Source organism: Carettochelys insculpta, chromosome 16, assembly GCF_033958435.1.
Source record: "Carettochelys insculpta isolate YL-2023 chromosome 16, ASM3395843v1, whole genome shotgun sequence".
Lineage (NCBI taxonomy): Eukaryota > Metazoa > Chordata > Testudines > Carettochelyidae > Carettochelys > Carettochelys insculpta.
The window spans coordinates 18,877,692-18,903,545 of NC_134152.1; the positions used below are offsets into that span (position 1 = coordinate 18,877,692).

The window sequence follows — 25,854 nt, forward strand, 5'->3', positions numbered from 1 at the left end:
AGAGTTTTGGTAATTTCGTAAAGGATGTGAAAACCTATTTTGTGTGGGAGAAATGAACCTCTGTTCTGGTGATTAGAGGAAAGTGCCCATAAGAACTTATGGAATAAATATCCAAACAGAATGTCAGGATTCTATGAAAATGTGGCTGTGACAGTTCTGCTTTTCTCCTACCTTTTCAGGGGTCTTTCTCCTGTTCTCTCTGAACAATAAATCAGAGGGTGTTGGGGGTGGAGGAGCAGTAACTGCTCTGAATGTTGGTGTGGTTAACCAAGTTCAATAGATCTTTAAAATGTATTTTTAAGTGCCAGTGCAATTTTGAACTGGCTTTTACAATCTCCTACAGAATCCACCATAAAGTTCTCCTGAATTTGATTAGCTCTGACTCCGACTACAGTGGTTTAAGCCTCATGCTAAGATTACTTTGGAGACCGTCAATAGCTGAGCCATGGTGATCTGAACTAGTGTTTTGCGGTACTGTTATCACTTCAGTGAAATCACTTCCTGGAGCAAAATGTTGAAGTTATTTTTCTCACTGTACAAGTTCATCCCATACCCCCAGAAACCTTTAGTTCCTGTATAATACGAAGATGTTGTAATGTCTGTGACCAGCTGTGCTGCTTACAAGCAGGAAGTATGGCCAGATCTTTCCTTCTGGTTTCTACATATATGAAAACAAACGAGGTACAGCCAAGCTGAGTGCATTGGTTAAAATTATAACCTTATGTTTGGGTGGCAATAATAAACCGTGAGCAAAACTCCAGTAAAACCCGCTTCTCAACAAAACTATAGCATTCTGTAACCTACAATTCTGTATGTGCTTTAGTTGTGTCATAGTGATATGTCCCATTGGACAACACCATACAATTAGCCCTGCTTGACACACTTGGTATGGAGTGTGGGGTTTAATTAATACAACTGTCTGGCTATGGAAGAACCGATAGAGAGCATCAGAAAGATGTCACTGAAAGAGAAGAGACACTCATGGACAGAGACTGCTGGGAGTGAATAAGTTGTAGCAGGGAACCCCGACTAATGGAAAGCCTCAGTCCAGGAGATCCTCAGTGGAGGGGTGTGACTGAATAAGAGAAGGCTTTGTTTGGTACTGTGTAATAGTAACAGAGAGGTAGCTGTGCTAATTTGTATTCCAACTGTTTTGTTTTGTGTTGGTACTGTAGTTTGCCTTAAGAAGATGGCAGTTCTGACAGTGCACCTGTATAGCCAAGTCTGCCCAGGAGTGGGTGCTTGAGAGGCAGCTGCCCATTCACATGTGGCAAAGGCAAACTGTTTCTGTTGGCATTGAAAAAGAAAACAGAAGATTCATGGAAACATTTTGATTGGTCTGAGGTCGTATTAAATCTTGTTTTTTCACTATCCAAGTTTTGGACCACATTTGACTCTAAGCCAAGTGGAAAACAGGAACATCCTGTGAGAGGAGTGTGTGCCAACATATACCCTGGAATGGCATAAGGGGTTCCACTGTAATGCTATGTCTACATTGTGCCCCAACTTGAAATAAGATACGCAAATTGCGTATCCTATTTTGAGTCAATTTTGAAATAGGCTATTTTGGGATTTGGCAGTGTCTGCACATACTGCAGAGAGGGATAGAGGAATGCTGGAATATCATGCATGGCATTTAGAATCATAGAATACTAAGGCTAGAAGGGACCTTGAAAGGTCATCGAGTCCAGCCCCCTGCCCTCATGGCAGGACCAAGTACCATCCCTGACAGACATTTATCTAGCCTGTTCTTAAATATTTCCAGGGATGGAGATTCCACAACCTCCCTACGCAATTTATTCCAGTGTCTGACCACCCTGACAGTTAGGAACTTTTTCCTAATGTCCACCCTAAACCTCCCTTGCTGCAGTTTAAGCCCATTGCTTCTTGTTCCATCCTCAGAGGCCAAGAAGAACAAGTTTTCACCCTCCCCCTTATGACACCCTTTTAGATACCTGAAAACCGCTATCATGTCCCATCCCCCTCAATCTGTTTTTTTCCAAACTAAACAAGCCCAATTCGTTCAGCCTTTCTTCATAGGTCATGTTCTCTAGACCTTTGCTCATTCTTGTTGCTCTTTTGTGGACCCTTTCCACATCTTTCTTGAACTGTGGTGCCCAGAACTGGACACAGTACTCCAACTGAGGCCTAACCAATGCAGAGTAGAGAGGAAAAATAACTTTTCGTGTCTTGTTCACAACACACCTGTTAATGCATCCCAGAATTATGTTTGCTTTTTTTGCAACAGCATTGCACTGTTGACTCATATTTAGCTTATTCGAAAAATATTTAGTAATACCAGGCGCGTTTCCTAGACACAGAATGTGCAGTGTAAACGTAGCCTAAGACAGAATCAATGCTCCTAACTCCATGCTGCCTTCCAGCACTCCTTCCATAGAGTTGCAATCAGCCACTGTCCCAAGATTACCTTAAGTGAAGTGAGGAAGCAAATTAATGCTGACACCAATAAACATACTGATTGTGTCTGCCCAGTTTCATCCCTGCCTTCCTAATGGAACCAGATCCACACAGAACTTGGAAAGGCTTCCATAATATAGATATGTTCGGTTGGTCATTTTGTGCATGTGGGAGAATAAAGATGCTGTGGAGGTTGTGCTTGTCTTTCTGCATTTGATCATCTGTGTGGCCTCAAGGTTTAAGGATATGGTCTGGGGTGTGGATGTTTAAAAATATTTCAATAGAGATGTCTCCCCTGTTTGTCAATTTTTTCCACTAAAAATTTTGGCTAACATGAATATGACCCAGCCAAACACCTTTTGATTTACACTGTAAGGTGCATTTTCCAAACAGATTAAATAATAAAACCTCCGAAAGTTTGGTGTTTGAAAAATAAAAGGGCTAAATCCTCCCTCTTCCTAGCCCCCCAGGAGAGTGTCTTGATGGCAAAAGGGTGTGTTTTGCAAAAGTGTTAGTTCAGTACATTTGCACAGTCCTGTCCATGCTTGCTTGCAAGTGTGATGTTATTTCCAGTCAGCTAGTTTGATATAATTAATAGCCTCTAAAAACTCTAGTCAAGACAGAGCAGTGCTATCATACTTAAGAGTTCTGCTAAACTCAGCCTATCTTGACCAGTTAAGCATGTATTAAAGATAATATGACTTGTCTAGATTCAATTACAAACACATTAGATAGCATGCATCAGCTAATGCAAGCTGGCATCAGCCCTTTCACTGCTAGCCTGGAGAAAGCCTAGGTTGGGTTTGGTAAATGTGAAATTTAATTCCACCTGCGCAGCTTGGAATGTAACAATAGATCACATATATTAAGTCTTCTATGAAAGATAGTAAGTAGGTTATATAAAAATACCTTGGGGGCACAGGAAAGCTCACACAGAACAAGTCCGGTAGTAGAGGAATCAGAATGGACACTGCAAAGAGAATGTGATACAGACATGCAACTTTCAATATTCTAAACATCCTTTTCTAGGGAGCATGTCTTTCTGGAAACTAAAACATCATGCGCATGACAAATACCATGCATTTTTTCATAGAATCATAGAATACTAGGACTGGAAGGGACCTTCAGAGGTCATCGAGTCCAGCCCCCTGCCCCAATGGCAGGACCAAGTGCTGTCTAAGCCATCCCTGATAAACATCTATCTAACCTGTTCTTAAATATCTCCAGTGATGGAGATTTCACAACCTCCCTTGGCAATTTATTCCAGTGTTTCACCACCCTGACAGTTAGGAACTTTTTCCTAATGTCCAACCTAAACCTCCCTTGCTGCAGTTTAAGTCCATTGCCTCTTCTTCTATCTTCAGAGGCCAAAGAGGACAAGTTTTCTCCCTCCTCCTTATGACACCCTTTTAGATACCTGAAAACCGCTATCATGTCTCCCCTCAATCTTCTCTTTTCCAAACTAAAGAAGCCCAATTCTTTCAGCCTTTCTTCATAGGTCACATTCTCTAGACCTTTAATCATTCTTGTCGCTCTTTTCTGGACCCTCTCTAATTTCTCCACATCTTTCTTGAACTGCGGTGCCCAGAACTGGACACAATATGCCAGCTGAGGCCTAACCAGTGCAGAGTAGAACGGAAGAATGACTTCTCGTGTCTTGTTCACAACACACCTGTTAATGCATCCCAGAATCATGTTTGCTTTTTGTGCAACAGCATCACGCTGTTGACTCATCTTTAGCTTGTGGTCCACTATAACACCTAGATCCCTTTCTGCTTCAGTCATTCCTAGACAGTCTCTCCCCGTTCTGTATCTGTGAAACTGATTGTTCCTTCCCAGGTGGAGCACTTTGCATTTGTCCTTATTAAACTTCGTCATGTTTACCTCAGACCATTTCTCCAATTTATCCAGATCATTTTGAGTTATGACCCTATCCTCCAAAGCAGTTGCAACCCCTCCCAACTTGGTATCATCTGAAAACATCATAAGCATACTTTCTATGCCAATATCTAAATCGTTGATGAAGATATTGAACAGAACCCGTCCTAAAACAGACCCCTCTGGAACCCCACTTGTTACACTTTTCCAGCAGGATTGAAAACCATTAAGAACGACTCTCTGAGTATGGTTATCTAGCCAGTTATGCACCCGCCTTATAGTAGCCCCATCTAATTTGTATTTGCTTAGTTTTTTTATAAGAATATCATGTGAGACCGTATCAAATGCTTTACTAAAGTCTAGGTATACCACATCTACCGCTTCTCCCCTATCTGCAAGGCTTGTTATCTTATCAAAGAAAGCTATCAGATTGGTTTGACATGATTTATTCTTTACGAATCCATGCTGGCTGTTCCCTATCACCTTACCACCTTGCAAGTGCTTGCAGATGATTTCTTTAATTACCTGCTCCATTATCTTTCTTGGCATAGAAGTTTAGCTGACTGTCCTGTAGTTTCCTGGGTTATTCTTATTCCCCTTTGTATAGATGGGCGCTATATTTGCCCTTTTCCAGTCTTCTGGAATCTCTCCCTTCTCCCATGATTTTCCAAAGATGATAGATATCTCGTCTATCAGCTCCTTGAGTATTCTAGGATTCATTTCATCAGGCCCTGGTGACTTTCAGACATCTAATTTTTCTAAGTGATTTTTAACTTGTTGTTTTTTTATTTCAACTTCTAGCCCTACCCCTTTCCCACTAGCATTCACTATGTTGGGCATTTCTTCATCAGACTTCTCAGTGAAGACCGAAACAAAGAAGTCATTAAGCATCTCTGCCATTTCCAAGTTCTCTGTTACTGTTTCTCTCTCACTGAGCAATGGCCCTACCCTGTCCCTGGTCGTCTTCTTGTTTCTAATATATTTATAAAAAGCCTTCTTGTTTCCCTAGCCTGAAGCTAGTTTGAGCTCGTTTTGTGCCTTTGCCTTTCTAATCTTGCTCCTGCATTCTTGTGTTGTTTGCCTGTATTCACCCTTCGTAATTTGTCCTTGTTTCCATTTTTTTATATGATTCCTTTTTTATTTTGAGATCATGCAAGATCTCCTGGTTAAGCCAAGGCGGTCTTTTGCCATATTTTCTGTCTTTCCTACACAGTGGGATAGCTTGCTTTTGGGCCGGTAATAATGTCCCTTTGAAAAACTGCCTACTCTCCTCAGCTGTTTTTCCCCTCAGTTTTGCTTTCGATGGGATCTTACTTACCAGCTCTCTGAGTTTACCAAAATCTGCCCTCTTGAAATCCATTATCTCTATTTTGCTGTTTTCCCTTCTACCCCTCCTTAGAACTGTGAACTCTCTGATTTCATGATCACTTTTACCCAAGCTGCCTTCCACTTTCAAGTTCGCTACCAATTCTTCCCTATTTGTAAATAAAAGAGGTGCTGATACTCAGTCCCATGACTGGGGCTGCTGAGGTGCCAGTACTCAGTACCAGCAAGTACTGGCACAAAAAAAGGCACTGACGAATAGCAATTATGCACTCAGCTTTAGAAAGTCAGCAACTACAATTCAGTGTGGTAAGGAAGAGATACCCACTAGTTAATACATGGAAATAATTTCTCCTCCTTTCCACATACTCATATAGGATGAAAAACAGACCAATTTCCGAGGCAAAAGAACCTTTTCAGACTTGGAACTTTCAGGAAGGGAATAAACAAAAGAAGGAGATTCAGTACTGAATGCTGTCCAGTTTGGTACAAGTGAGCAATTCCATAGGATTGCACAGGACTGCTGAACTTTCTTTTTTCCAATGGCCTGGATCTTTGGGTCTTGACTGCTGCCAGAATGGTCATTCCACAGTTCCTCCAGGATCCCAGTATATGCTTAGCAGGCTGTTAGAGCCAGCCTGGGGAATTTACGTTCTAAGAGATCTTATCTTGGGTCAGCCCAGCACTAGCAAAAGACAGAGTTCAACATTAAGGTATACTACTGAGCCTCATGAACTGCAGGATGGCACCAGTTGTACTAATGGGCCCAGAGGAGCCTGTATTGAGACAGCCAATTAAAATAGATACGATTGAGGATGGAGGGGGTCTTCAGGAGTAGGATCCTCCAGACTCCTCTTCTTCACACCCGCAAAGATATGGAGCCAAAAGCCCTGCAATCTGCAAGCATAGCTCTTGCTTGTTCAATGGGAGTCGCATGTGCTTACTTCAGGGCTGGATCAGCTCTAAAGCCTTTCTGCCCCCCTACACGAAGGCACGTATTTTGAGGTCAAAGAAGAGAGAAATTTCTTTTTATATTTCTAAGGCTTATCTACACAGGGAAATTTACTGGTAGATCTATTTTGCTATGATTTTACTGCTACAGTTATACCCATATAATTCCCCGTGTGGACACAAATTGCAAAATAAGCATCCATGTAGGAAATTAAATGCGTATAATTGTAGCAGTACTAGTTTAGTTCTGTCTGTAAATTTTCCCAAATAGACACATAAGATACACTCTTCCAGACATCCTCTGGGACCATACATGAACACGAGTGGAACGTACTTTGTTCCATTATACCTGTCTCTGAGTAGCACCCACCATAAACTAATTTCAAACTGATATAGAGGCTGCAAGTATATGCATGAAAAATGTGAGGCCCTACATTTGTTACCACATGGTAACATGTGACATGGATTTTCTTCCTTCTGTTCCATACCTCAGGTGCTTGCCTCGTGCCTGCAATGAGCTGAGAACTCCAATGAGATATTAATATATCCCCCACATGACTCATTACTAGCTAATTCACACAAGGCCCTATCCAAACATAATCTTTATGTTAGATACTAGGGCAAGATTGTCAAGACAGCCTAAAATGTAAAGGGAAAGTTTAGTTACTGAGTGTTCAGCACATGAAGTGCTTATAAAAATCAAAGGTACTTTCAATGGGCTAAAAGTGCAGCAAGATCTAGGTTCACATTACTAGACATGAATATGATTTAGAGGGAGCCAGTACTTTCCACCAACCCTATAGCTTTTGTCCATACATTCCCATAAATATATCAGCAGTGGGAAGCCCTGAGACTTCTTCAGGAAATGTCACAAGGCTCCCCTTAGCTGGCATGCCCGCCCCTTCCTGAATCGGTAGGAGCTTTTGTTTACTTGCACTCCTGGGCCTAAATGACCTAGGAGCCAAGTCTCATTTTCAGAAGTGACCTAGGCACTCAGGATCCCACATCCCATTGGTTTTCTGTGAGTGACTTCTAATTGTCCAAGCCAGTTTTGAAAATGGGTCTTGGGCCTGGCGGTGCTGGTATCTATTAAATCCAAATTGTGTGTGTGCGCCTTAGATGTCAGGCGGTGTGACAGCTTAGATTGTCTTTGATAATCCTATTAGCCAGGGGTTGGCAACCAAAATAGTAAGAAGAGCCATTTTTTCCAGTTTGGCGAAAAACTTAATAGTGCAAGAGCCACAGTGCATGTGAATATGAGACAGTTCTTAATAAATAATGTCAAGCTATGCTTTTTTGTAACCCCTATTTTAAGAACAGCGCACACACAAAAATTTGTAATGTGAAACATCTTTACTGCAGGACGTTCACAAACAGTTTAAGTATTCTATTTCCTAACACTTCACCTGTGTGTTTATACCACTTTCTTCCTGACTATCACTCCCAAACTGTCTCTCTCTCTGGAGTGTGCTAGGGGAAGTTATCCAACATTTCATCATGTCCTGTTTACTATTTAGATATGAGTTAGTCAGTCTAGCCCAGCATCCCATCTGCTGACAGTGGTCAGTGCCAGGTGCCCCGGGGGGGTGGGCTGAAGACAATGATCAAGTGACTTGTCTCTTGCCATCCATCTCCAGCCTCTGACAAACAGAGGCGAGGGACACCATTCCTACTGCCGTTTATAGTCCTTAAAGAGCCACATGTGGCTCCGGAGCCGCAGGTTGCCGGACCCTTCTTTAGCTGATGCAACAAGGGGAAGGTGTAATGGGGTCACTGAGGTATTGTATATCATCTGGTTTATAATTTGTGGCTATAAAAATTCTTTAATTATAAAACTTTGTTTTCAGAGCCCAGTCCAGCATTTCTTGCTCACCAAAAATTACTGAAGTTTGGAGTTTTGGGTGCATCTGAAATGTAGGATCTGGCGCTACATGTGTGATTGGAAAAATCTTCAAATGAGTACATATTGCTTTGAAAGCTCTTTCTCTTTTTAAGCTAGCCACCTGCAGACTTACTGGCTTATGAATTAGGAGATCTAAAGCTGAGACTTAAAATTTGGAGTTGTCTGTCTGGCTCTGCGGCTGTCCCTGACAGTTTAGGTGAGGGGGCTCTCAAATCGGGGTGGGGTCACGAGGGTACTGCATAGGGGATCATGAGCTGTCAACCTCCACCCCAAAGCCTGCATTGCATCCAGCGTTTATAATGTTAAATACATATAAAAGGCTACGTCTACACGTGCAGCCAACATCAAAATAGCTTATTTCGATGTTGCGACATCGAAATAGTCTATTTCGATGAATAACGTCTACACGTCCTCCAGGGCCGGCAACGTCGATGTTCAACTTCGACGTTGCTCAGCCCAACATCGAAATAGGCGCAGCGAGGGAACGTCTACACGTCAAAGTAGCACACATCGAAATAGGGATGCCAGGCACAGCTGCAGACAGGGTCACAGGGCGGACTCAACAGCCAGCCGCTCCCTTAAAGGGCCCCTCCCAGACACAGTTGCACTAAACAACACAAGATCCACAGAGCTGACAACTGGTTGCAGACCCTGTGCCTGCAGCATAGATCCCCAGCTGCCGCAGAAGCAGCCAGAAGCCCTGGGCTAAGGGCTGCTGCCCACGGTGACCATAGAGCCCCGCAGGGGCTGGAGAGAGAGCATCTCTCAACCCCCCAGCTGATGGCCGCCATGGAGGACCCAGCAATTTCGACGTTGCGGGACGCGGATCGTCTACACGGTCCCTACTTCGACGTTGAACGTCGAAGTAGGGCGCTATTCCTATCTCCTCATGAGGTTAGCGACTTTGACGTCTCGCCGCCTAACGTCGAAGTTAACTTTGAAATAGCGCCCGACGCGTGTAGACGTGACGGGTGCTATTTCGAAGTTGGTGCTGCTACTTCGAAGTAGCGTGCACGTGTAGACGCAGCTTATGTGTTATTACAGGGGTTTCACATTCAGAGGCTTGCTGTGTGAAAGGGGTCACCAGGACAAACGTTTGAGAAGCCCTGGTTTAAGGTTCCATTATTTCTGCTGCTTGACTTTGTGACATGAGAGTCCAACTCCACCTTCATTTACAACAATCAGTCTGTGGAGACTCCTATTAGGTTTATAATGTCAGCCTCTAAACCTTGCCTCACCCAGCATTGCACAGAACAGACTGTCAAGGGGCCTTAATTGTGACCTTTCTGCATCTCTGAGGCTTTACGTATGCTGCCAATTTACGCTGGTATAACTACATCGCTCAGGGGTGTGTGGAAAATCCTCCCACGTGAGTGACATAGTTATACCAGCCTAATCTTTGGTGTAGGCAGTGTTGTGTCAACAGGAGGTCTTCTGCCATTGACATAGCTATTTCCTCTTCAGGCAGTGGCGCACCTATGTAGATGGGTGAAGCTTTCCTGTCAGCATAGGTAGCATCTTCACTAAGCATTATGGTAGCACATCATTATGGATGCAGGGGCTGGGTAGGAAGTTTGTGTTCTGTGGTTTCTTCCTCCTCAGCTGCTTTCCGTACCAGCTGCTTAAGCTGGGAGCATCTGTTAATGTTCTGTTGAACAGGTCCATGTAATTGGGAAGGGAAATAATCTAGTGGGGTACCACCTTTCAATAAATACATTGCAACTTGAGAGAGAAAATCCCTATTAAATCATCTAGGCCTCCCTCAGGCACGTTGTGTATTTGGCAGTACTTTTTCCAGTCTGGCTTTAAATGTGTCCATGGATGAAGCTGCTTCTACAATGCCTGGGGGACAGTTCCACAGGAGGAAGCAGTGGGATAACGTAACAGCAGGAAGATGCCAACGCCTAAATTTGCAATTGCTTAGTTTTCAGCAAAACATGAATCAAGAATTCTAGACTTCTAGGGATTTCACCATGGAAGACTTGGAAGGAAATCATTTTAATTCAGTGGAAGAAGAAACCAGCTACTGGAAAGAACTGGCTATGAAATATAAACAATGGTAAGGGCAATGAATTTAATTCCCTAATTTGTCTTTCTAGTAGGTTTTAACACCTGTAATTCATTGTTGGAACTTCTAGTGGGTGTGATGATGAAATCTGGGCAGAGAAGCCTGAGTGTACAGTCCTCCAGGAAATTTAATAGACTGTATAGCCAGAAGGGACTGACATGGTTACCTTGGCTCTCTTCAGGCAGAGGAAGCCTGCTGGGGCAATATACCTATATGCCTGCCATATGGGGCATGCCAAAAGTGAGATTAAAATAACCTTTCAGAAATATGTTTGTCAGGAATATCTTGATTCAACACCACCAAGAGTGAATGCCCAGCAGAGGCTGAGAGACTTCTCTGCATCTCTTTACAGTTTAAACTGTGTCAGGGTAAATGGAATTTTTCATGATTTACTATGTCAGATTGCTAATTTTTAAGGTTTGCAAGTCAAGCGGCTTGATCCTGTTGTCAGTGGATCCCTTCTAGGACCAGGCCTTGAGATGACATGTTGATGCTCAATAGTCACATCTGTTCTTATTAATTGTAACAATATTGGAATAAACTCTGAAGACAGGTGTGTTTGCCTGATATCTCAAATGAAGTTTCACCCACCTGACTATTTAATGTAAAGAGCTAAAATTTGCACTCAAGAGAGTATGGTACATAAATGCAGGTGGAGCCTATCCTTGTCTCATATTCTTTTAACATAAAGACAGAATGTATCGTTTGTAATCCTTTTTCTAGGATGCATTATTTTCAGTGTGTAGGTGAACAAATACAATTTAACTGCAAACAGGCATTTCCGTACAATCACTTTTTTTTCTGCTTTCTGAATATGAGTTGGTGACAGGAAAGCATAGATCCTTCAACTGTAGTAGGAGGACATTTTATTTTGTTGTACATTTATATGAAGATGCATGAAGTTTCCTTGTTTTATTAAAATGAACAAACTGATTTTGAGGCTGGAATTATTCTTCTAGTGCAGAAAATACACAGGAGGAACTGCGTGAGTTTCAAGAAGGGAGCCGAGAATATGAAGCAGAATTGGAGACGCAGCTGCAACAAACAGAATTTAGAAATCGGGATCTTCTGTCAGAAAACAATCGCCTTCGAATGGAACTGGAATCAATTAAGGTAAAGGAGCAGCACAGAAAGCACTGTGCATGCAGATGATCATCTGCAGAACTGGGGTGATCATAAAGATGTTTATGATTAATAAATTGCAATAATGGTTTGCTTTGATAATAACATAATAATATATTTCCCCATTCTTAGGCCCAATACTGTAGTTAATGTAACTGGCCAGCTCTTTGTTAGGATACTGCATGCATTTCATGATGGACTCCAGATTGGAGAACCCTTATGGTAGAATTCAGCATTGGCCATATATATAGCTTTATTTTTGTGTCTTCCTTCCAGGCAGTTTCCACCTCATTTGTTGTTTTTATGTTGTTGTTGTGCAATGCAAGCATAAAGACTCATATAATGAACCAAAGCAATAAAAGGTACAGTTCTCTCTTGCCACAGAGGGTGGGATAAGGGGCAAGTAATGGGTTCAAACTGAAGCATAGCAGATTTAGATTAAACTAGGGAACTACTTCCTAACTGTAAGAACAATAGAACAATAGCACAGACCACTGAGGGAGGTTGTGGAACCTCCATTAGTGGAGGTTTCTAAGAGGAGGATGGATAGCTATCTTCTTGGATAGTTTAGACAAAAGCTATGGAGCATGCACACACAAAATGCATTTTATTGACAGTATCTGGACAAAACAGCACTTTTGCTGGGAGCTTTGAGGCAGAACACTGCTGCTGACAGATTCTGTCAACAAAAAGGCTGTGTGGATGCTCTGGGGGGCCTTCTCTCAACAGACAGGGCATCCACAACAATGGGCAGTCCTGTGGGCTGTGCTTCCAGGTTCCTGTTTTGTCGAGAGAGCGTCAGGGCAGTCTGGCTGCTCCGTCGACAGAGCAGAATGCTCTCCTGATCGGCTTTTGTGTGTGGCCGTACTCTGTCAACAGAAGTTTTTTCAGAAAAAATTCTCCTGACAGTGACTTCTGTTGACAGAGCCTAAGAGAAAATGCAAACTCTTTTGTTTAGTGGGGAGTGTAATAAACTTTTTTACAAAGACTATCTTGAGGGATAGTAATGATGGAGCATGTGATGGCTTTGCAATTGGGCTATATTGCTGTAGGATGAAAAGAGAAATTAGTCTGTTTCAGTTTCCAGAGAGTACAAGATGCTGAAGATAATCCTTTATAAAAAGAAACAACAGAAGAAAATCCCCCAAAATAAAATAAAAACCACAACTGACTGCTTTTAAAGAATTGCATTTAATTAATTGAAACTCAACAAAAGTGTGTTTCCAAACTTTGATTCCTTTTCAAAAATAATCTTGAAATTTTGTAACGAACCTGCAAATAATAGTTGTAAATATCAGCGGTCTAAAAAAAAGAAGTAAAGCTGCTTAGCATTTTGCTAGGACCAGTTTAATATCTGTGGAGACAGAGATTAATTGAATTAGATACTCTTTGGTCAGTTGGATCCAGTACTGAGTTAACAGAAGTTAAGAATAATTGTTGACTCCTAAGACTTTTGCTGTCTGTGTTGCTTACACAAATACAGTCACTAGGTAAGAAGCATCAAAAGAGGATACCAAAGAACACCACTTTTAAGATACTGTATTTCTAATCTTTGTGGCAGTTTTGTTCATTTGAACCCAAAACAGATCCTGATGTTGCTCTTATTACAACATGGTTGAAAACAAATCAGTCCTGCATAACCACCTGTATAGTACTAATTGTGTACCCTTTTGCGTGCAACATTAGTCGCGTTTGTTGCACTGAGCCACATAAACCCATTCAAACAGGCAGTTTGGGAAAGGGGAGGAAAAATGTCTCAGGGAAATACAACTTGTGATCAGTTCCCATGAGAGGAGAATAAATTCTTTCACAGCACTGAGGAGAAGATGAGAAGTAATACTATTGGGGCAGTCTGGGCTGGAAATAATAAAAATTGACTCAAAAGTGGAGAATAAACATATTACATTAGGAAAAAAAGAAACTAATTATTCTCCACTGCAAAGAATTTGATTAAAACATATTTTGTATGACACAAACCCTTCAACAATTGACTTATTCACGCAGACTGAAAATGACTGTAGCAGCCTGCAAGTGAAGGAACAGTGTGTCCATTGAGGAGCAAAGCAGCTGATGCTTTATTACAATTATTTACAAACAAAAGCCCAAACCTAGCAGTTCTGTCTTTTGTTTGAATCAATTCAAGAGGGAATCTTTAAACTCATGAGGCTATTGAGCAGAATTGTTAACTTGGTTACTTCAAGGACCTGCATCTACATTGAGGTCAACAATACAAAGTTTGTCAGGCCCCGCAGTACATGGCTTTGAACTTCCCAAGTTATTCTCTCTGTGCTTTCTCCTCCTCTCTCCACAATGGACACTAATTGGAAACAATGCCGCAGAGGGTTGGTTTGGTGAGTCTTGTGAGACTAGCTGTAGGTAATTGAGCTATATGTTTGGTGACTTTTAAGGTAGACTGGCAATATCCAAGAAATTCAAAATGAGAAGGCGCACGAGAGTTAACAGAGCCTGTAATCAATGCAGAATTTTTTCAGTTCAAAAAGGCATTTCCCCACTTCAGTCTCTGCACCACTTGATACACATGCTGAAGTAGCTCTCGTTAAAAAAGTGAAAAATAGGCTACAGACCACACTTTGTCTCCTCTTTTTAAATTCCTGAGTGTGGATTTGTTTTCAGTGACTTGAGTTTGCTGTTCTTAATCAATTGTAAATGCTTTAGGAATGTTAATAGATAGTAATCTTGGGAACACAGAACAAGGAATTGGCATGTTAAGGTGGATCCTGTGCCAAGGGTTTGGTGTGTAAACTGTTGAAATACAGGCTAGATGGTGTCTCTGTCCTGAAGGGATGCTGCCATCCTTCTTCAAAAACGTGGTATCTGTAACCTAGATAATAATCCCAGATGCATACGGCTGAAAGAAATTTAAGAGTCCAGAGCACTGCATTGGGATTTAGAGTCTTGCAGAATCTGTGATATTGTGGTCTGCAATCACAAGCTCTGATTAGGCATTGGGATCCAATAAAATTCTTGCTATTTATGTTCCTAATTTACTACAGTAGAAGCTCAGAATTACAAACACCAGAGTTACAATCTGACTGGTCAGCCACATACGTATTTCAATCAGGCAGCAGAAGGGACAGAAAAACAAAACCAAACCAGCTACAGAACAGTATTGTGCTAACTGTAAATTGAAACTAGTTTTGCTGTTTAAAAAAAAAAGTTTTAAAAAATTTTGACAAGAGAAACTGTTTCCATGCTCTTCTCATTTAAATCAAGATGACACGAAGCAGCTTTTTTTCATCTGTGTAGCTGAGTTTTAAAGCTGTATTAAGTCAATGTTCAGTTGTAAACTTTTAAAGGACAACCGTGATGTTTTCTTCAGAGTTACAAACAACCTCCATTCCCCTGGTGTTCGTAAATCTGAGGTTTTAGTGTCCTATCCATTTGCTCAGCTTGGACTGTTTCACTTTTTGCTCATAGTAAGTTACCAGGTCTTGTGTTGCAAGGATCCCGGTGTATGATTGGGCACCCTAAAAATAATATACAGCATTTTGATGGCACCTTCTGTTCAAGGTGTTCTATGCACATACAGCTGATGAAGTGGGTCTTTGCCAATGAAAGCTTATGCTCCAAAATATCTGTTAGTCTGTAAGGGGCCACAGGACTTCTGGTTGTTCTCTATGCACATGCTAACACTCCACATCTTAGAAGGTAGATGCATCCTTTTTTTTTATAGTATGTTCTGGATGGGAATGAAGCAGATAAACTGTGTGATTTACTCAAGGCCTTGTATAACAACATCACGACCAGAGTATTTACTCAGGATTATCTGACCTCCATTCCTTTACTTAGAACATTTAAGGCATGTACTCGCTAAAGAGCTAGGTCCCCTTCCCAGATCGGTTGTGCTCCTGAAACAGGTCTTAAAATTGGTTATTGGATGGGTCTGCCTTTCCAGCTGAACTGGGGACTATTTTTGCCTTCCCAGTTGTCTCCAGGTATCAGAGAGGTAGCTGTGTTAGTCTGTATCTACAAAAATGAGAAGTCCTGTGGCACCTTATAGACTAACAGATTTTTAAGCTCATAAGCTTTCGTGGGCAAAGACCTGCTTCATCAGATGCACGAAAGCTTATGCACCTAAATATCTGTTAGTCTGTAGATGACACAGTGCTTCTCGCAGTTGTCTCCCAGGCATTGTCTTTCCTCCCTCTTGGAGTCTAGGCTCTCTTATGATGTGCTGTGTTGCTGAAGCACACTTGTCATGCCCCTGCCTGGTTCTGGATAAAACAAGGGAGTATTGTTTTTCTGGCACATACATGTGCCTCAGAGGTAGCAGGGAGCTCATCTCTGAGCAGGTGAGTTGGTTGCGATGACTTTGAATCCCAGAAGTCCCGTTGGGAAGCTGTGAGAGTGATGTTACCTTGTGCCTCTCTCCCAGAGAGAACCACTGAAAATCCCAACTCTCTACAGAGCCTAGGGAGCAGTCTGTGGTGGAAGTTAGTGAGGCCTTGTCCACACTACCACGGGCCATCTGCCTAAGTTACGCAACTTCAGCTACTTGAATAACGTAGATGAAGTCAAAGCACTGTAAGTCGACAGCTGACGCTCCCGTTGATTCCACTTGCTCTTCTCATTATGGAGGAATGGCAGAGTCATTGGGAGAGTGCTTGGCAGTTGACTTATGGTGTCTATGCTAGAGTTGCCTGTTGATCCATCCCATAGTGAAGACTTACCCTGAGGCTGGATCTCCAAGCTGCTTTACCTGTTGGAAGTGAGGAAGAAAGATCCTGCCCTCCCACACAGCAGCCAAGCAGATTGCTTCTGGGATCAGCTGGCAGAGGCATGGTTTGATAGAAAAGAGGCTACCTGTCCTGTCTGATTTTAATCTGTGTGAAACGTGGGTGGCTCTCAGGTGGCTCGTGGGACCTTTCTCACTGGGAAATGCTGAGCTAGCGCAGCTGAGCAGAAAAGAAGGGGATGTGCGGTGTTAAATCCCTGATGTGGTGCATGGTCTGTCTTTGGTTAGGAGAAAATTGAAATGCAACACTCGGAAGGCTACCGGCAGATCTCTGCATTAGAAGATGAACTGGCACAGACAAAAGCTGTTAAAGACCAACTGCAGAAGTACATTCGAGAACTTGAGCAAGCAAACGATGACTTGGAAAGAGCAAAAAGGTGATACAGATTCTCTTACCCTTCTCTACTCAGCTCCTGCTCTGTCTTTTGTGAAGCTAGCAGAGCTGAGCACGTCCATTTCTATGCTGTGCCGGTTAGCACAGTAGACCTGTCTGCTCTTGCCACAGGTGTTGAGCTGCTGCCTCCCTCTGAGTGGGTGAGTGAAATGTGACACTGGTTGATTTTTTACAAACTTAACATTACAACAATGGGGTTTCTCACACCAAAAAAAACTGAAGTATCTTTGTGTCAAGGTTGGTGCTTTAGACATGCTAGTCACCTAATGACATCTGGGACGTTCTTTTTCTATGCAGAGCCACTATAATGTCGCTGGAGGACTTTGAACAGCGTTTGAACCAGGCCATTGAAAGAAATGCCTTTCTGGAGAGTGAGCTAGATGAGAAGGAGAACCTGCTGGAGTCAGTGCAGCGGCTGAAAGATGAAGCCAGAGGTTAACTAACTGATTTATAGAGACTCCTGTCCTCCTGCTTCCCCAAGTTCTCATTAAATCCTACCCTCCAAGGTCGTGTCAAAATAGTAAGAAGCGAGAGATTTTAGAAGTACTGTTGATGGAAGCTTTGCTCTCCTTGATGGTGTGGGAAAGAGATCCTGTCGGGGGACTGCTCTTGGATAATAGTCATCTGCTGCTCTCCTGTCTGCTGTATCCTGTCAGTTGGGCTTTTAACTATGTCACATGCATTTTCTAAACATTCTGCTGACTTGGAGATACACAGCAGGAAGTTGTAGCTTCGTCTACCCTGCTCCTGTGAGCTGTGTCTACACGTGCATGCTACTTCGAAGTAGCGGCACTAACTTTGAAATAGCGCCCGTCGTGGCTACACGCGTCGGGCGCTATTTCGAAGTTAACTTCGACGTTAGGCGGCAAGACGTCGAAGTCGCTAACCTCATGAGGGGATCGGAATAGCGCCCTACTTCGACGTTCAACGTCGAAGTAGGGACCGTGTAGACGATCCATGTCCCGCAACGTCGAAATTGTGGGGTCCTCCATGGCAGCCATCAGCTGGGGGGTTGAGAGACGCTGTCTCTCCAGCCCGTGCGGGGCTCTATGGTCACCGTGTGCAGCAGCACTTAGCCCAGGGCTTCTGGCTGCTGCTGCTGCAGCAGGGGATTCATGCTGCATGCACAGGGTCTGCAACTCGTTGTCGGCTCTGTGGATCTTGTGGTGTTTAGTGCAAGTGTGTCTGGGAGGGGCCCTTTAAGGGAGTAGCTGGCTGTTGAGTCCGCCGTGTGACCCTGTCTGCAGTTGTGCCTGGCACCCTTATTTCGATGTGTGCTACTGTGGCGTGTAGACGTTCCCTCGCTGCGCCTATTTCGATGTGGTGCCGTGCAACGTCGATGTTGAACATCGACGTTGCCAGCCCTGGAGGACGTGTAGACGTTATTCATCGAAATAGCCTATTTCGATGTCGCCACATCGAAATAGTCTACTTCGATGTAGGCTTCACGTGTAGACGTAGCCCTGAAGTCCTGCAGTCATGCTCCAGCAGCCTTTGCAGGTGGAGATGAACATTCTCTACTCTGCCCTTGCCTCTGTGGTCAAAGCAGTAAGAAGAACTGGCTGGGTTGGAGGGCAGTGTCCCCTGTGGCCTGGCTGCCTACTTCATTGTGAGCTGACGGAACATGAATTTTAATACATATTGTCAACTTCTGCCACAAGCATGCAGACAGGAAGGAGAGTGAAGGGACATTGCCATATGTAGAGCCAGTGTGTAGCACAGACACCCAAGAGGGAGTGCTGATTCCACTCCACAGCTTCAGCAGTTAGTGTCCCAATTTGCTATCTGCAGCAGTCGGACCAGAAGGGAGGAAGAGTGACTTTGTAGCTAAAGAACTGGACAAGGAATTGGGAGAACTGGTTCTGTTTCCAGCCTTGTCACAGATTTCACATGGCCCTGGGCATGTCACTTCCCCTCGCTGTGCTTCGGTGAGCTATCTATTTAGAGGCACTAAATCCCCTATTTTACACGGATGTAGGGAGAGTAAATGCATGTCCACTTGTGTAGTGCTCTGCTGTTGGGTTACGTGGGCCTCTTAGAAGAATCTACAGCTAAGTAAAAATGGGGGAGAGGGAGGGAGTGCCAAATGCTTGTTTTGAAGTGGAATTGTCATGGATGAGAGGGACCATAAGCTTGAGGGTGTTTTGAGATACACCATCCCAGCAAAGTTGTGTTCACTGATGACCTCGTCTGGATCCCAGGCTTTTGAACCAATTATAAGTGACTAGTGCCAATGTTGGGGTGGGGTTTTGGCTGGGAACGCATGTTCTTTGGAAGCTGATTTCTTTTCCCAGCTATGGCTGGTGAGACACCCTGGGGGTTATCAGTGTTCTCTGGCAAAGCAAAAACATCTTGTGCCTATAGCTTCAGTTTTCCTCCTCCTTTAGACCTTAGGCAAGAACTTGCAGTGCAGCAGAAACAGGAGAAACCCAAAATGCCAGCACAGAGTACACTGGAGGCAGAAAGAACGGACACAGCTGTACAAGCGACTCTATCTGTGCCTTCAACTCCTGTCATCCATAGGGGACCCAATGTCAGTCTAAGCACTCCAGGAATGTTTAGAAGAGGTAAGAATGACTGGCATTTGCTAATGCAAGGCTAAATGTATGATAGCCATTTATTGTGTACATAATGAGTAGTTTTTCAGTTTAGATCACTATACCTCCCACATATTAAATTTCTGTGAAACTGCTGACTACAGAAGAAGCTGAGAAACATGGAACTGAAAGTGACAAGTATTGAAGCACTAACACATCAATGTACAGTAATCTATTTTGAATACCTGTCATGGGTTTTGTATGACTCTCTGGGTAGATCTATAGCCAGTGCATTATAAATAACTTCCCCATGTTGTATTAAAATATGAGGTTAAAAAAAAACCTTCTGGAGCATGGTGGTTCACAAGGTTATAATTTGCACTCATTAAACCTGAACCTGGATGAGTTTGGTAGAAAGAAGATTGGAGGTCTCAGCATAATCTTTCATATCAGATGCTCTCATTTGAATTAACCAGTTAGCTACTTTAGAGGTACTTCCTTCTGGAACAATGGGAGTCTTACTGTACAATTGTCTATACCAGATTACAAGATATGGGTTCCCACCCGTGGTATTAGTTGCTCATTTTTGTAAGCATCAAAAATTTAAATAACTGCCAAGCCTATCTCCTCAGACACTTTAAATTGAGTAAAGAGGAACAGAAGTTTAGGGAACTTCACTGCATTTTTAGTGTGTGCTAGTGTGTGTGACCATGCACGATGAGTGTTTTCTTGTAGTAGTGATTGACACTAAGAATTTAGTGTTACATTATAATAAGCACAAATAAAGATTGTGTATATCCTGACTGTGGTACTCTTAGCCTAAAATCCTGTATTCCAACTGGAAGAATTTGATATGCTGTAGTATGTTCACACAAAAGAGAGCAAATGGATCAAGGAATTCTTGCAACACAGGCAATAAATAAAGCCTAGGGTCACTTGAACTTCTCTGGATGACATATCTTTAGTCACTGTCCTTCTCTCTTTGCTTCCATTGCAAGGTATGGGCTATGTCTAGATTCCAGGCTTCTGTTGGAGCCTGGAGGTCCCCCAGCAGAAGTCTGCCCCTCTGGGAGCCCTCTGCTGACATCAAGGTCATCCTCATCCAGGAAGAAGGGAGGTGTCCATGGGAGGGGTCTTCTCAACATTTGGCCCCATATAGACAAGCCAGATGTTGGGAAAGCCTCTCCCGACAGAACCATCAGCAGGAGATAAGCAAATGCTGTGTTTGGTTTGCATATCTTTTGCCACCGGCTCTCTTGAATCTAGACAATAGCCCACGAGACAAACTAGAATACTTCTCATGAAATCTAAAGGCTAAAGAGCTGCTTTCAGAACCAGTGAAAATTAAAGCCCAGCCTCTCTCTTCAGTGTAGCTTGTCACGTTGGAAGAGTGCAGTGATGTATATTTCTAATGGGAAAGAAGAGAACTGCAGTTCTGCAAAAAGGAAGGAGAGAAAATTGGTGTTCACCATTTACGTGCCCTCTCTGTAGTGCTGGTGGGGGGAGTTAAAGTTTCTCGTATGTGATGAGTAAAATATCCCTGTTTTCAATCCTTCCTCCCCTGCGTAGGCTTTGAAGATAGTTACAGCGGGACTCCTCTCACACCAGCTGCCAGGATATCTGCACTAAACATTGTGGGAGACTTACTACGGAAAGTTGGGGTAAGAACGATTCAGCTAAAGCAACGCAGAAAGGGAATGGGCGGCTATGTTTATACTATGAACATGAAAACCACCAGTAACCTGCTGAATGCGTTTGAGATGAATGCACACCAAAACTTGGATCCAAAGAGACTCTTATTCAGAGTGGAACAGATTTGACCATTGGAATTTTATTGTGTAGCTCAGGCCTATCTGTAGCGAGAACCTGCCTCAGCAAGGGCCATTCGTGTGCCAGCCAGTAGAGCCTTTTCACCCTGGTAGGTGCCTGACTGAGCAAGGGGAGGCAAAAGCAGAGCAGGCCAGAGTGAGTGGGTGCCACGCAAGGGGAATATACTGCATTGTCTTCAATTGTGATGCAGCAGGAAGCCTGGTGCATGCTGCCCAGCAGGAATTCTGGCTGAGTCCTCCCCAGATGTGCCTGGTGGCATCTCAGGAAGAATCTAGTCTGTTGGTGATTTCTGAGCCTAGCAGTAGACCCCAGGCATCATACCACATGATGGGCAGGCATGTATTGGCTTGGGGCAAAGGGGCCTGACCCGCGCTGAACCAGAGACTTTGCCAGACCACAGGAGGTCTCTATTGTCTATCAGCATTACCAATACTTCCCCTGCTTACTGGGCTCTTAGAAGACGTTTTGTGGTAAGTTAGAGCTAAATAACAGCACAGAACCCTGAGAACTAGGACTGGTGGCTGTAAAACTTTACAGGTCCACAGGAAACTTGGCCACACCCATGATAAGCAGTCATCCGGCTAACTAAAATCATGCTGGATTATGGATGGTGCTGTACAAGAAAGTGCTGCACTAGAGAGGTTCAATCGGTAGTTATAAAAGGCCTGTTAACCACTTTGTTTAAATAACGGACTGCTCAGTTGCTTCTCCCTTCTCAATGTACAAGCTAATTTGTCTCTCTCTCTTCCATTTGGCATCACTCCAAAGTAAACATCATTTGGTATTTAATGAGATGCTTAAGGTCCTGAAACTGAAACTTTAGGGACTTGGGTATCAAAAGTACCACTTCTTTCACATTCAGAGCTCATGCATGGATTTGGGGTTAGTAGCTAAAAGCGTCCTCTGTTGGAGTCTTCTTAAATGGTTAGGAAATTCTTCCGTGGGCCCTTGCATGTGGAAGAGGCTGTTGTTTAACTCTCCAATAAACTCTTTGCTTTAGGCTCTGGAATCCAAACTTGCATCTTGTCGACACTTTGTGTATGACCAGTCTCCAAACAGATTGACCATGTCCTCATCCATGTATCTGAACAAGAGCAGAGACGGCCTTGAAAACCGACGAAGCAGTTTCCACATGCCTTTGTGTGAAAACGGGTAGGTGCTGAACTGCAGCAGTTTGTTAACCCTAGCCCTGTTGATGCTCTAAAGTGAGTCTGAAATCTGGGGCTGAAAGCTGTGGGGTGGTGTTCAGGAAAGTGGGGAGGTGCATGGGCTAAGAAGAGTATATTCACTCAATTTAGTGTCTCCTGTCCTCTGTTTCCTATCAGCCATCTTCTGCCACTTGCAGACTGCTCCCTCCTGGTCAGACATCAAAGTTCTTGCTGTTTGAGCTTCCTGTCAGGTCTATCTTCATGTGCCTCACACTTTTTGGTAGCTTTTTGCATGGAGCAGCGGTCTGATCTGACAGAAGTCAGCTGCATGCAGGCAGAGTAGGGGGGCGACAGCAGTTGAGACACCGTGCTCTGTGATCAGTCTCTGAGTGGCTGGGAAATACTCCTTTCTCTGTGCACTTTTTGGTAGACCTCTCAGTCCCTTACAAAATCAGACCATTAGGTCTGACATTAACCTGGAAACAAGTGTTTCTTAAAAGGAGTGGACTACTTCAGGATCCTGTTTGCATTGCACTTCAGCATAATTGAAAAGACACTAAACAGGGCATGAACTAGCGGGCAAATCAATACTTCTTCTAAAAGCGCACTGTCCTATACTGTGAGAGAGAGATAGGTGTGTTAGTCTGTATTCTATCAAAACCAAAAAACAGTTGTGTAGCACTTTAAGGACTAACAACATAATTTATCACCTAATAAATTATTTTGTTAGTCTTTAAAGCGCTGCATGACTGCTTTTTCGTTTTGTTCTATACTGTGTGTTGCATGATCACTGAGCCATTCAGACTAGCTAACTGAAAGCTTTAAGTTTAATGATGACAGTGACTAACAGGACATTTTAGAGTAAGGGTAAAAAGGTCAGAAATGACTTGGCCATCTAGGTTCCTGGGAGGCTGTCTCAGTTCTGAAAGCTTTGCCCCAAGTTTTAAGAGTTTAATACTATCTGCTGAAATGTGCTATGTTAGAGCTTAGTTTGCTTCTGTGTTCGAAAAACATTTAAGTTATAGAGCATATGTAAAACACTTTCAGTGTATATATGAAATCCAGTGTTGGCTTTGGGCTCCTGGTGGGTGTGATGTTAACAACTAAGGTCAATTACAGATTTGTATGTTCAACATTTTTGTGTGAAAGGACCATCCAGGAGTGTACAGGGGGGGATGGTGGTGATAGAGAGGAGGAGCCTGTTTCCCTTGTCACTTCTGAGGTGGTTTTATTGTGGGAGGACAGAATGCTGAAACATTTGCTTCTTCTTCAAGTGGTCCCCGTGGGTGCTTCTTATCAGGTGCTGGGCCAGCCCCAGTGCTGCAGATCCGAGATTTGCAAAGCAGTTGCCATTCGGATTGCGCATGCGCAGAAGCATGCTGGGCCCTTCACGTGCTTCTAGTCATGTGCATGATCCGGTCTGAACCAGTTACTCTCAACCGCTCTTGGCTGCAGATGGACTTCTCCTGCACGCCTCAGCAGCACATCTGAAAAACAACCTTTGGTCTTTTTTTATTTATAGTTCATAGTTTTAATGACTTTCTAAGAGTGTTAGTTTTATATACCACTAGTTATAGCCTAAAAAAAGCTAAGTTAAAGCTGTATAACAAGTTCTTTAGTCATTAGTATATTTAACAGGCCAAGAACAATGGGGGATCCAAATAAAAAGGAGAAAATGGGGATGGCTGGGACATACTTTGAGGAAACCCCCATCCAGCATTGTTCAACATGCCCTAAAATGGAATCCTCAGGGGAAATGCAGCAGAGCAAGACCCCGAATAACATGGAGGAGATCTACAGTCACGGAAGCACAAGAACTGGGATATTCATGGGGCCAGATTGAACCCATTGCCCAAGATAGAACCAGGTGGAGGAGCCTTGTGGATGACCTATGCCCCACTTGGGGTTCACAGGTTTAACTTAACTTAACTTTACTGCCTTATTTGCAATTCCAAGAGCTAAGCTGTTAACAGCTCTATTGTTCCGCTAAAATTCCTGTATCAGGTTTTAAAGAGTGTGACTCTTGCCGGCAGGCAATGCCAGCTTCAGACGGCCACTCTCAACCTATATGCTATTTAGGAGAGTCCCATGTGCTTCACAAATGCCCGCATTGCTCTAAAATCACAGCGAGAGCTAGAAAGGCCAGATAAATGAGCCTGAGAATGATTCTCTTTGAAAAAGCTCTCCAGCCTGATACCACTGACCAGCCAACATCTGAAGGCATGAGGAGGTCAAAAATGCTGAGTGGCCTCACTGGTTTCCCTGGAAGGCCATAAGAAAAAGAAATTATCTTCAACTCGATCTTTGCCCGTTTCGTCTGGTGCCAAGACGAGTTGTATTGAGAGCCGAGCTCCCTCGCTTATGAGGGAGGACGAGCAGCCTAAGTCTAGGAAACCGACTCCACCGGTACCAATGCAAGAATCCCGCCTGGAACTGATGGGTTCACAAAGCTCATCGGTGCCACCACATAAAGATCAATCGGCACCGGAACTGCCAGCAGCAGCACCTGAGCCTGTGGCACCAAAGGTCTCAGCACCAATTATGGCACTGTGGTTACCTGCACTGATTTATTCAGCACCACGTATGTCGCCAATGGGCACCGACTCCCAGAACCAAAGAAGGCACAGGCCAAAACTTGGCACCGTAGCCCATCACCTCATTCACCACTTCTGACATTCTCTCCTCAACCCATGTCTCCATGCTCTCCCCTGATACCGTCATTGTCTCAGTGTCCAATGTCTCTTCCATCGCCATTCCTAAGACCACCACCACCTTTCTTAGAACAACTGCACCACACCTACAACTGTGGTTACTGCAGGTCCCCTTCATCTCCATTGTCTTTGAGCTTGTCATACCCACCTTACTTTTATCATCATCATGAATACAGGAGATGCTCCATCTTTCGCTCCTCATCGCCCAGACCCTTGCTTATGCTGCTTCATTCACCATAGGGGTCACCAGCAGCAATACGAGTATCACAGCAGATCTAGAGATATTTCTTCCAAATCTAGAAAAGAGTACAGACGTTCATCTACCCCTCCACCACAACTGTCACTTCCATCTCCACGGGCCCAATCTGTAATTCCCACCCTATCGAAACCGACAGAGGGCCAACCAGGGGACTTAGAGGAACACATGGAAACTTACCAGACAGACGTAGCCTCCTCATCCCCAGACGAGGCAGTTATCCTAGGTGACTCTTCCCCTGCTGACAATTTGAGACAATTTCAAGAGCTGTTTAAAAGAGTGACTCACAGTCAGAACATTCAAACAGCTGAAGTTCCAGAAAAACAACGTAAGCTTTTAAAGAACTTGAGACCTCCGGCACCATCCAAGATCGCCATCCCATTAGATGATGCCATAATGGAGGCAGCAGATAACATGTGGCAAACCCATGCCTCCATTCCAACCACTAACAAGAGGTCAGACAAAAAGTATTTGTACCATCCAAGACGATGGAATTTTTATTCAACCGTCCTCAGCCAAACTCCCTGGTGGAAGAGTCATCACAGCAGAGGTCTAAGGC

At 43.6% G+C, this 25,854-nt stretch overlaps 1 protein-coding gene across 3 annotated transcripts in view; it reads left to right on the forward strand.

Annotated features, from left to right (window-relative positions):
• NDE1 (nudE neurodevelopment protein 1) overlaps positions 1-25,854 on the forward strand; it is a 41,725-nt gene that overhangs the window by 8,395 nt on the left and 7,476 nt on the right. For 2 of the 3 annotated variants that reach the window (XM_075011299.1, XM_075011297.1), the window contains exons 2-8: positions 10,398-10,532; positions 11,501-11,654; positions 16,648-16,796; positions 17,111-17,247; positions 19,201-19,380; positions 20,920-21,011; positions 22,181-22,332. In XM_075011299.1, the coding sequence (XP_074867400.1) occupies positions 10,447-10,532; positions 11,501-11,654; positions 16,648-16,796; positions 17,111-17,247; positions 19,201-19,380; positions 20,920-21,011; positions 22,181-22,332 (950 nt within the window). In that variant the 5' untranslated portion in view covers positions 10,398-10,446. Of the gene's footprint in view, positions 1-8,491; positions 8,670-10,397; positions 10,533-11,500; positions 11,655-16,647; positions 16,797-17,110; positions 17,248-19,200; positions 19,381-20,919; positions 21,012-22,180; positions 22,333-25,854 lie in introns of those variants that run through there. The other variant, XM_075011298.1, reaches the window with a different exon arrangement.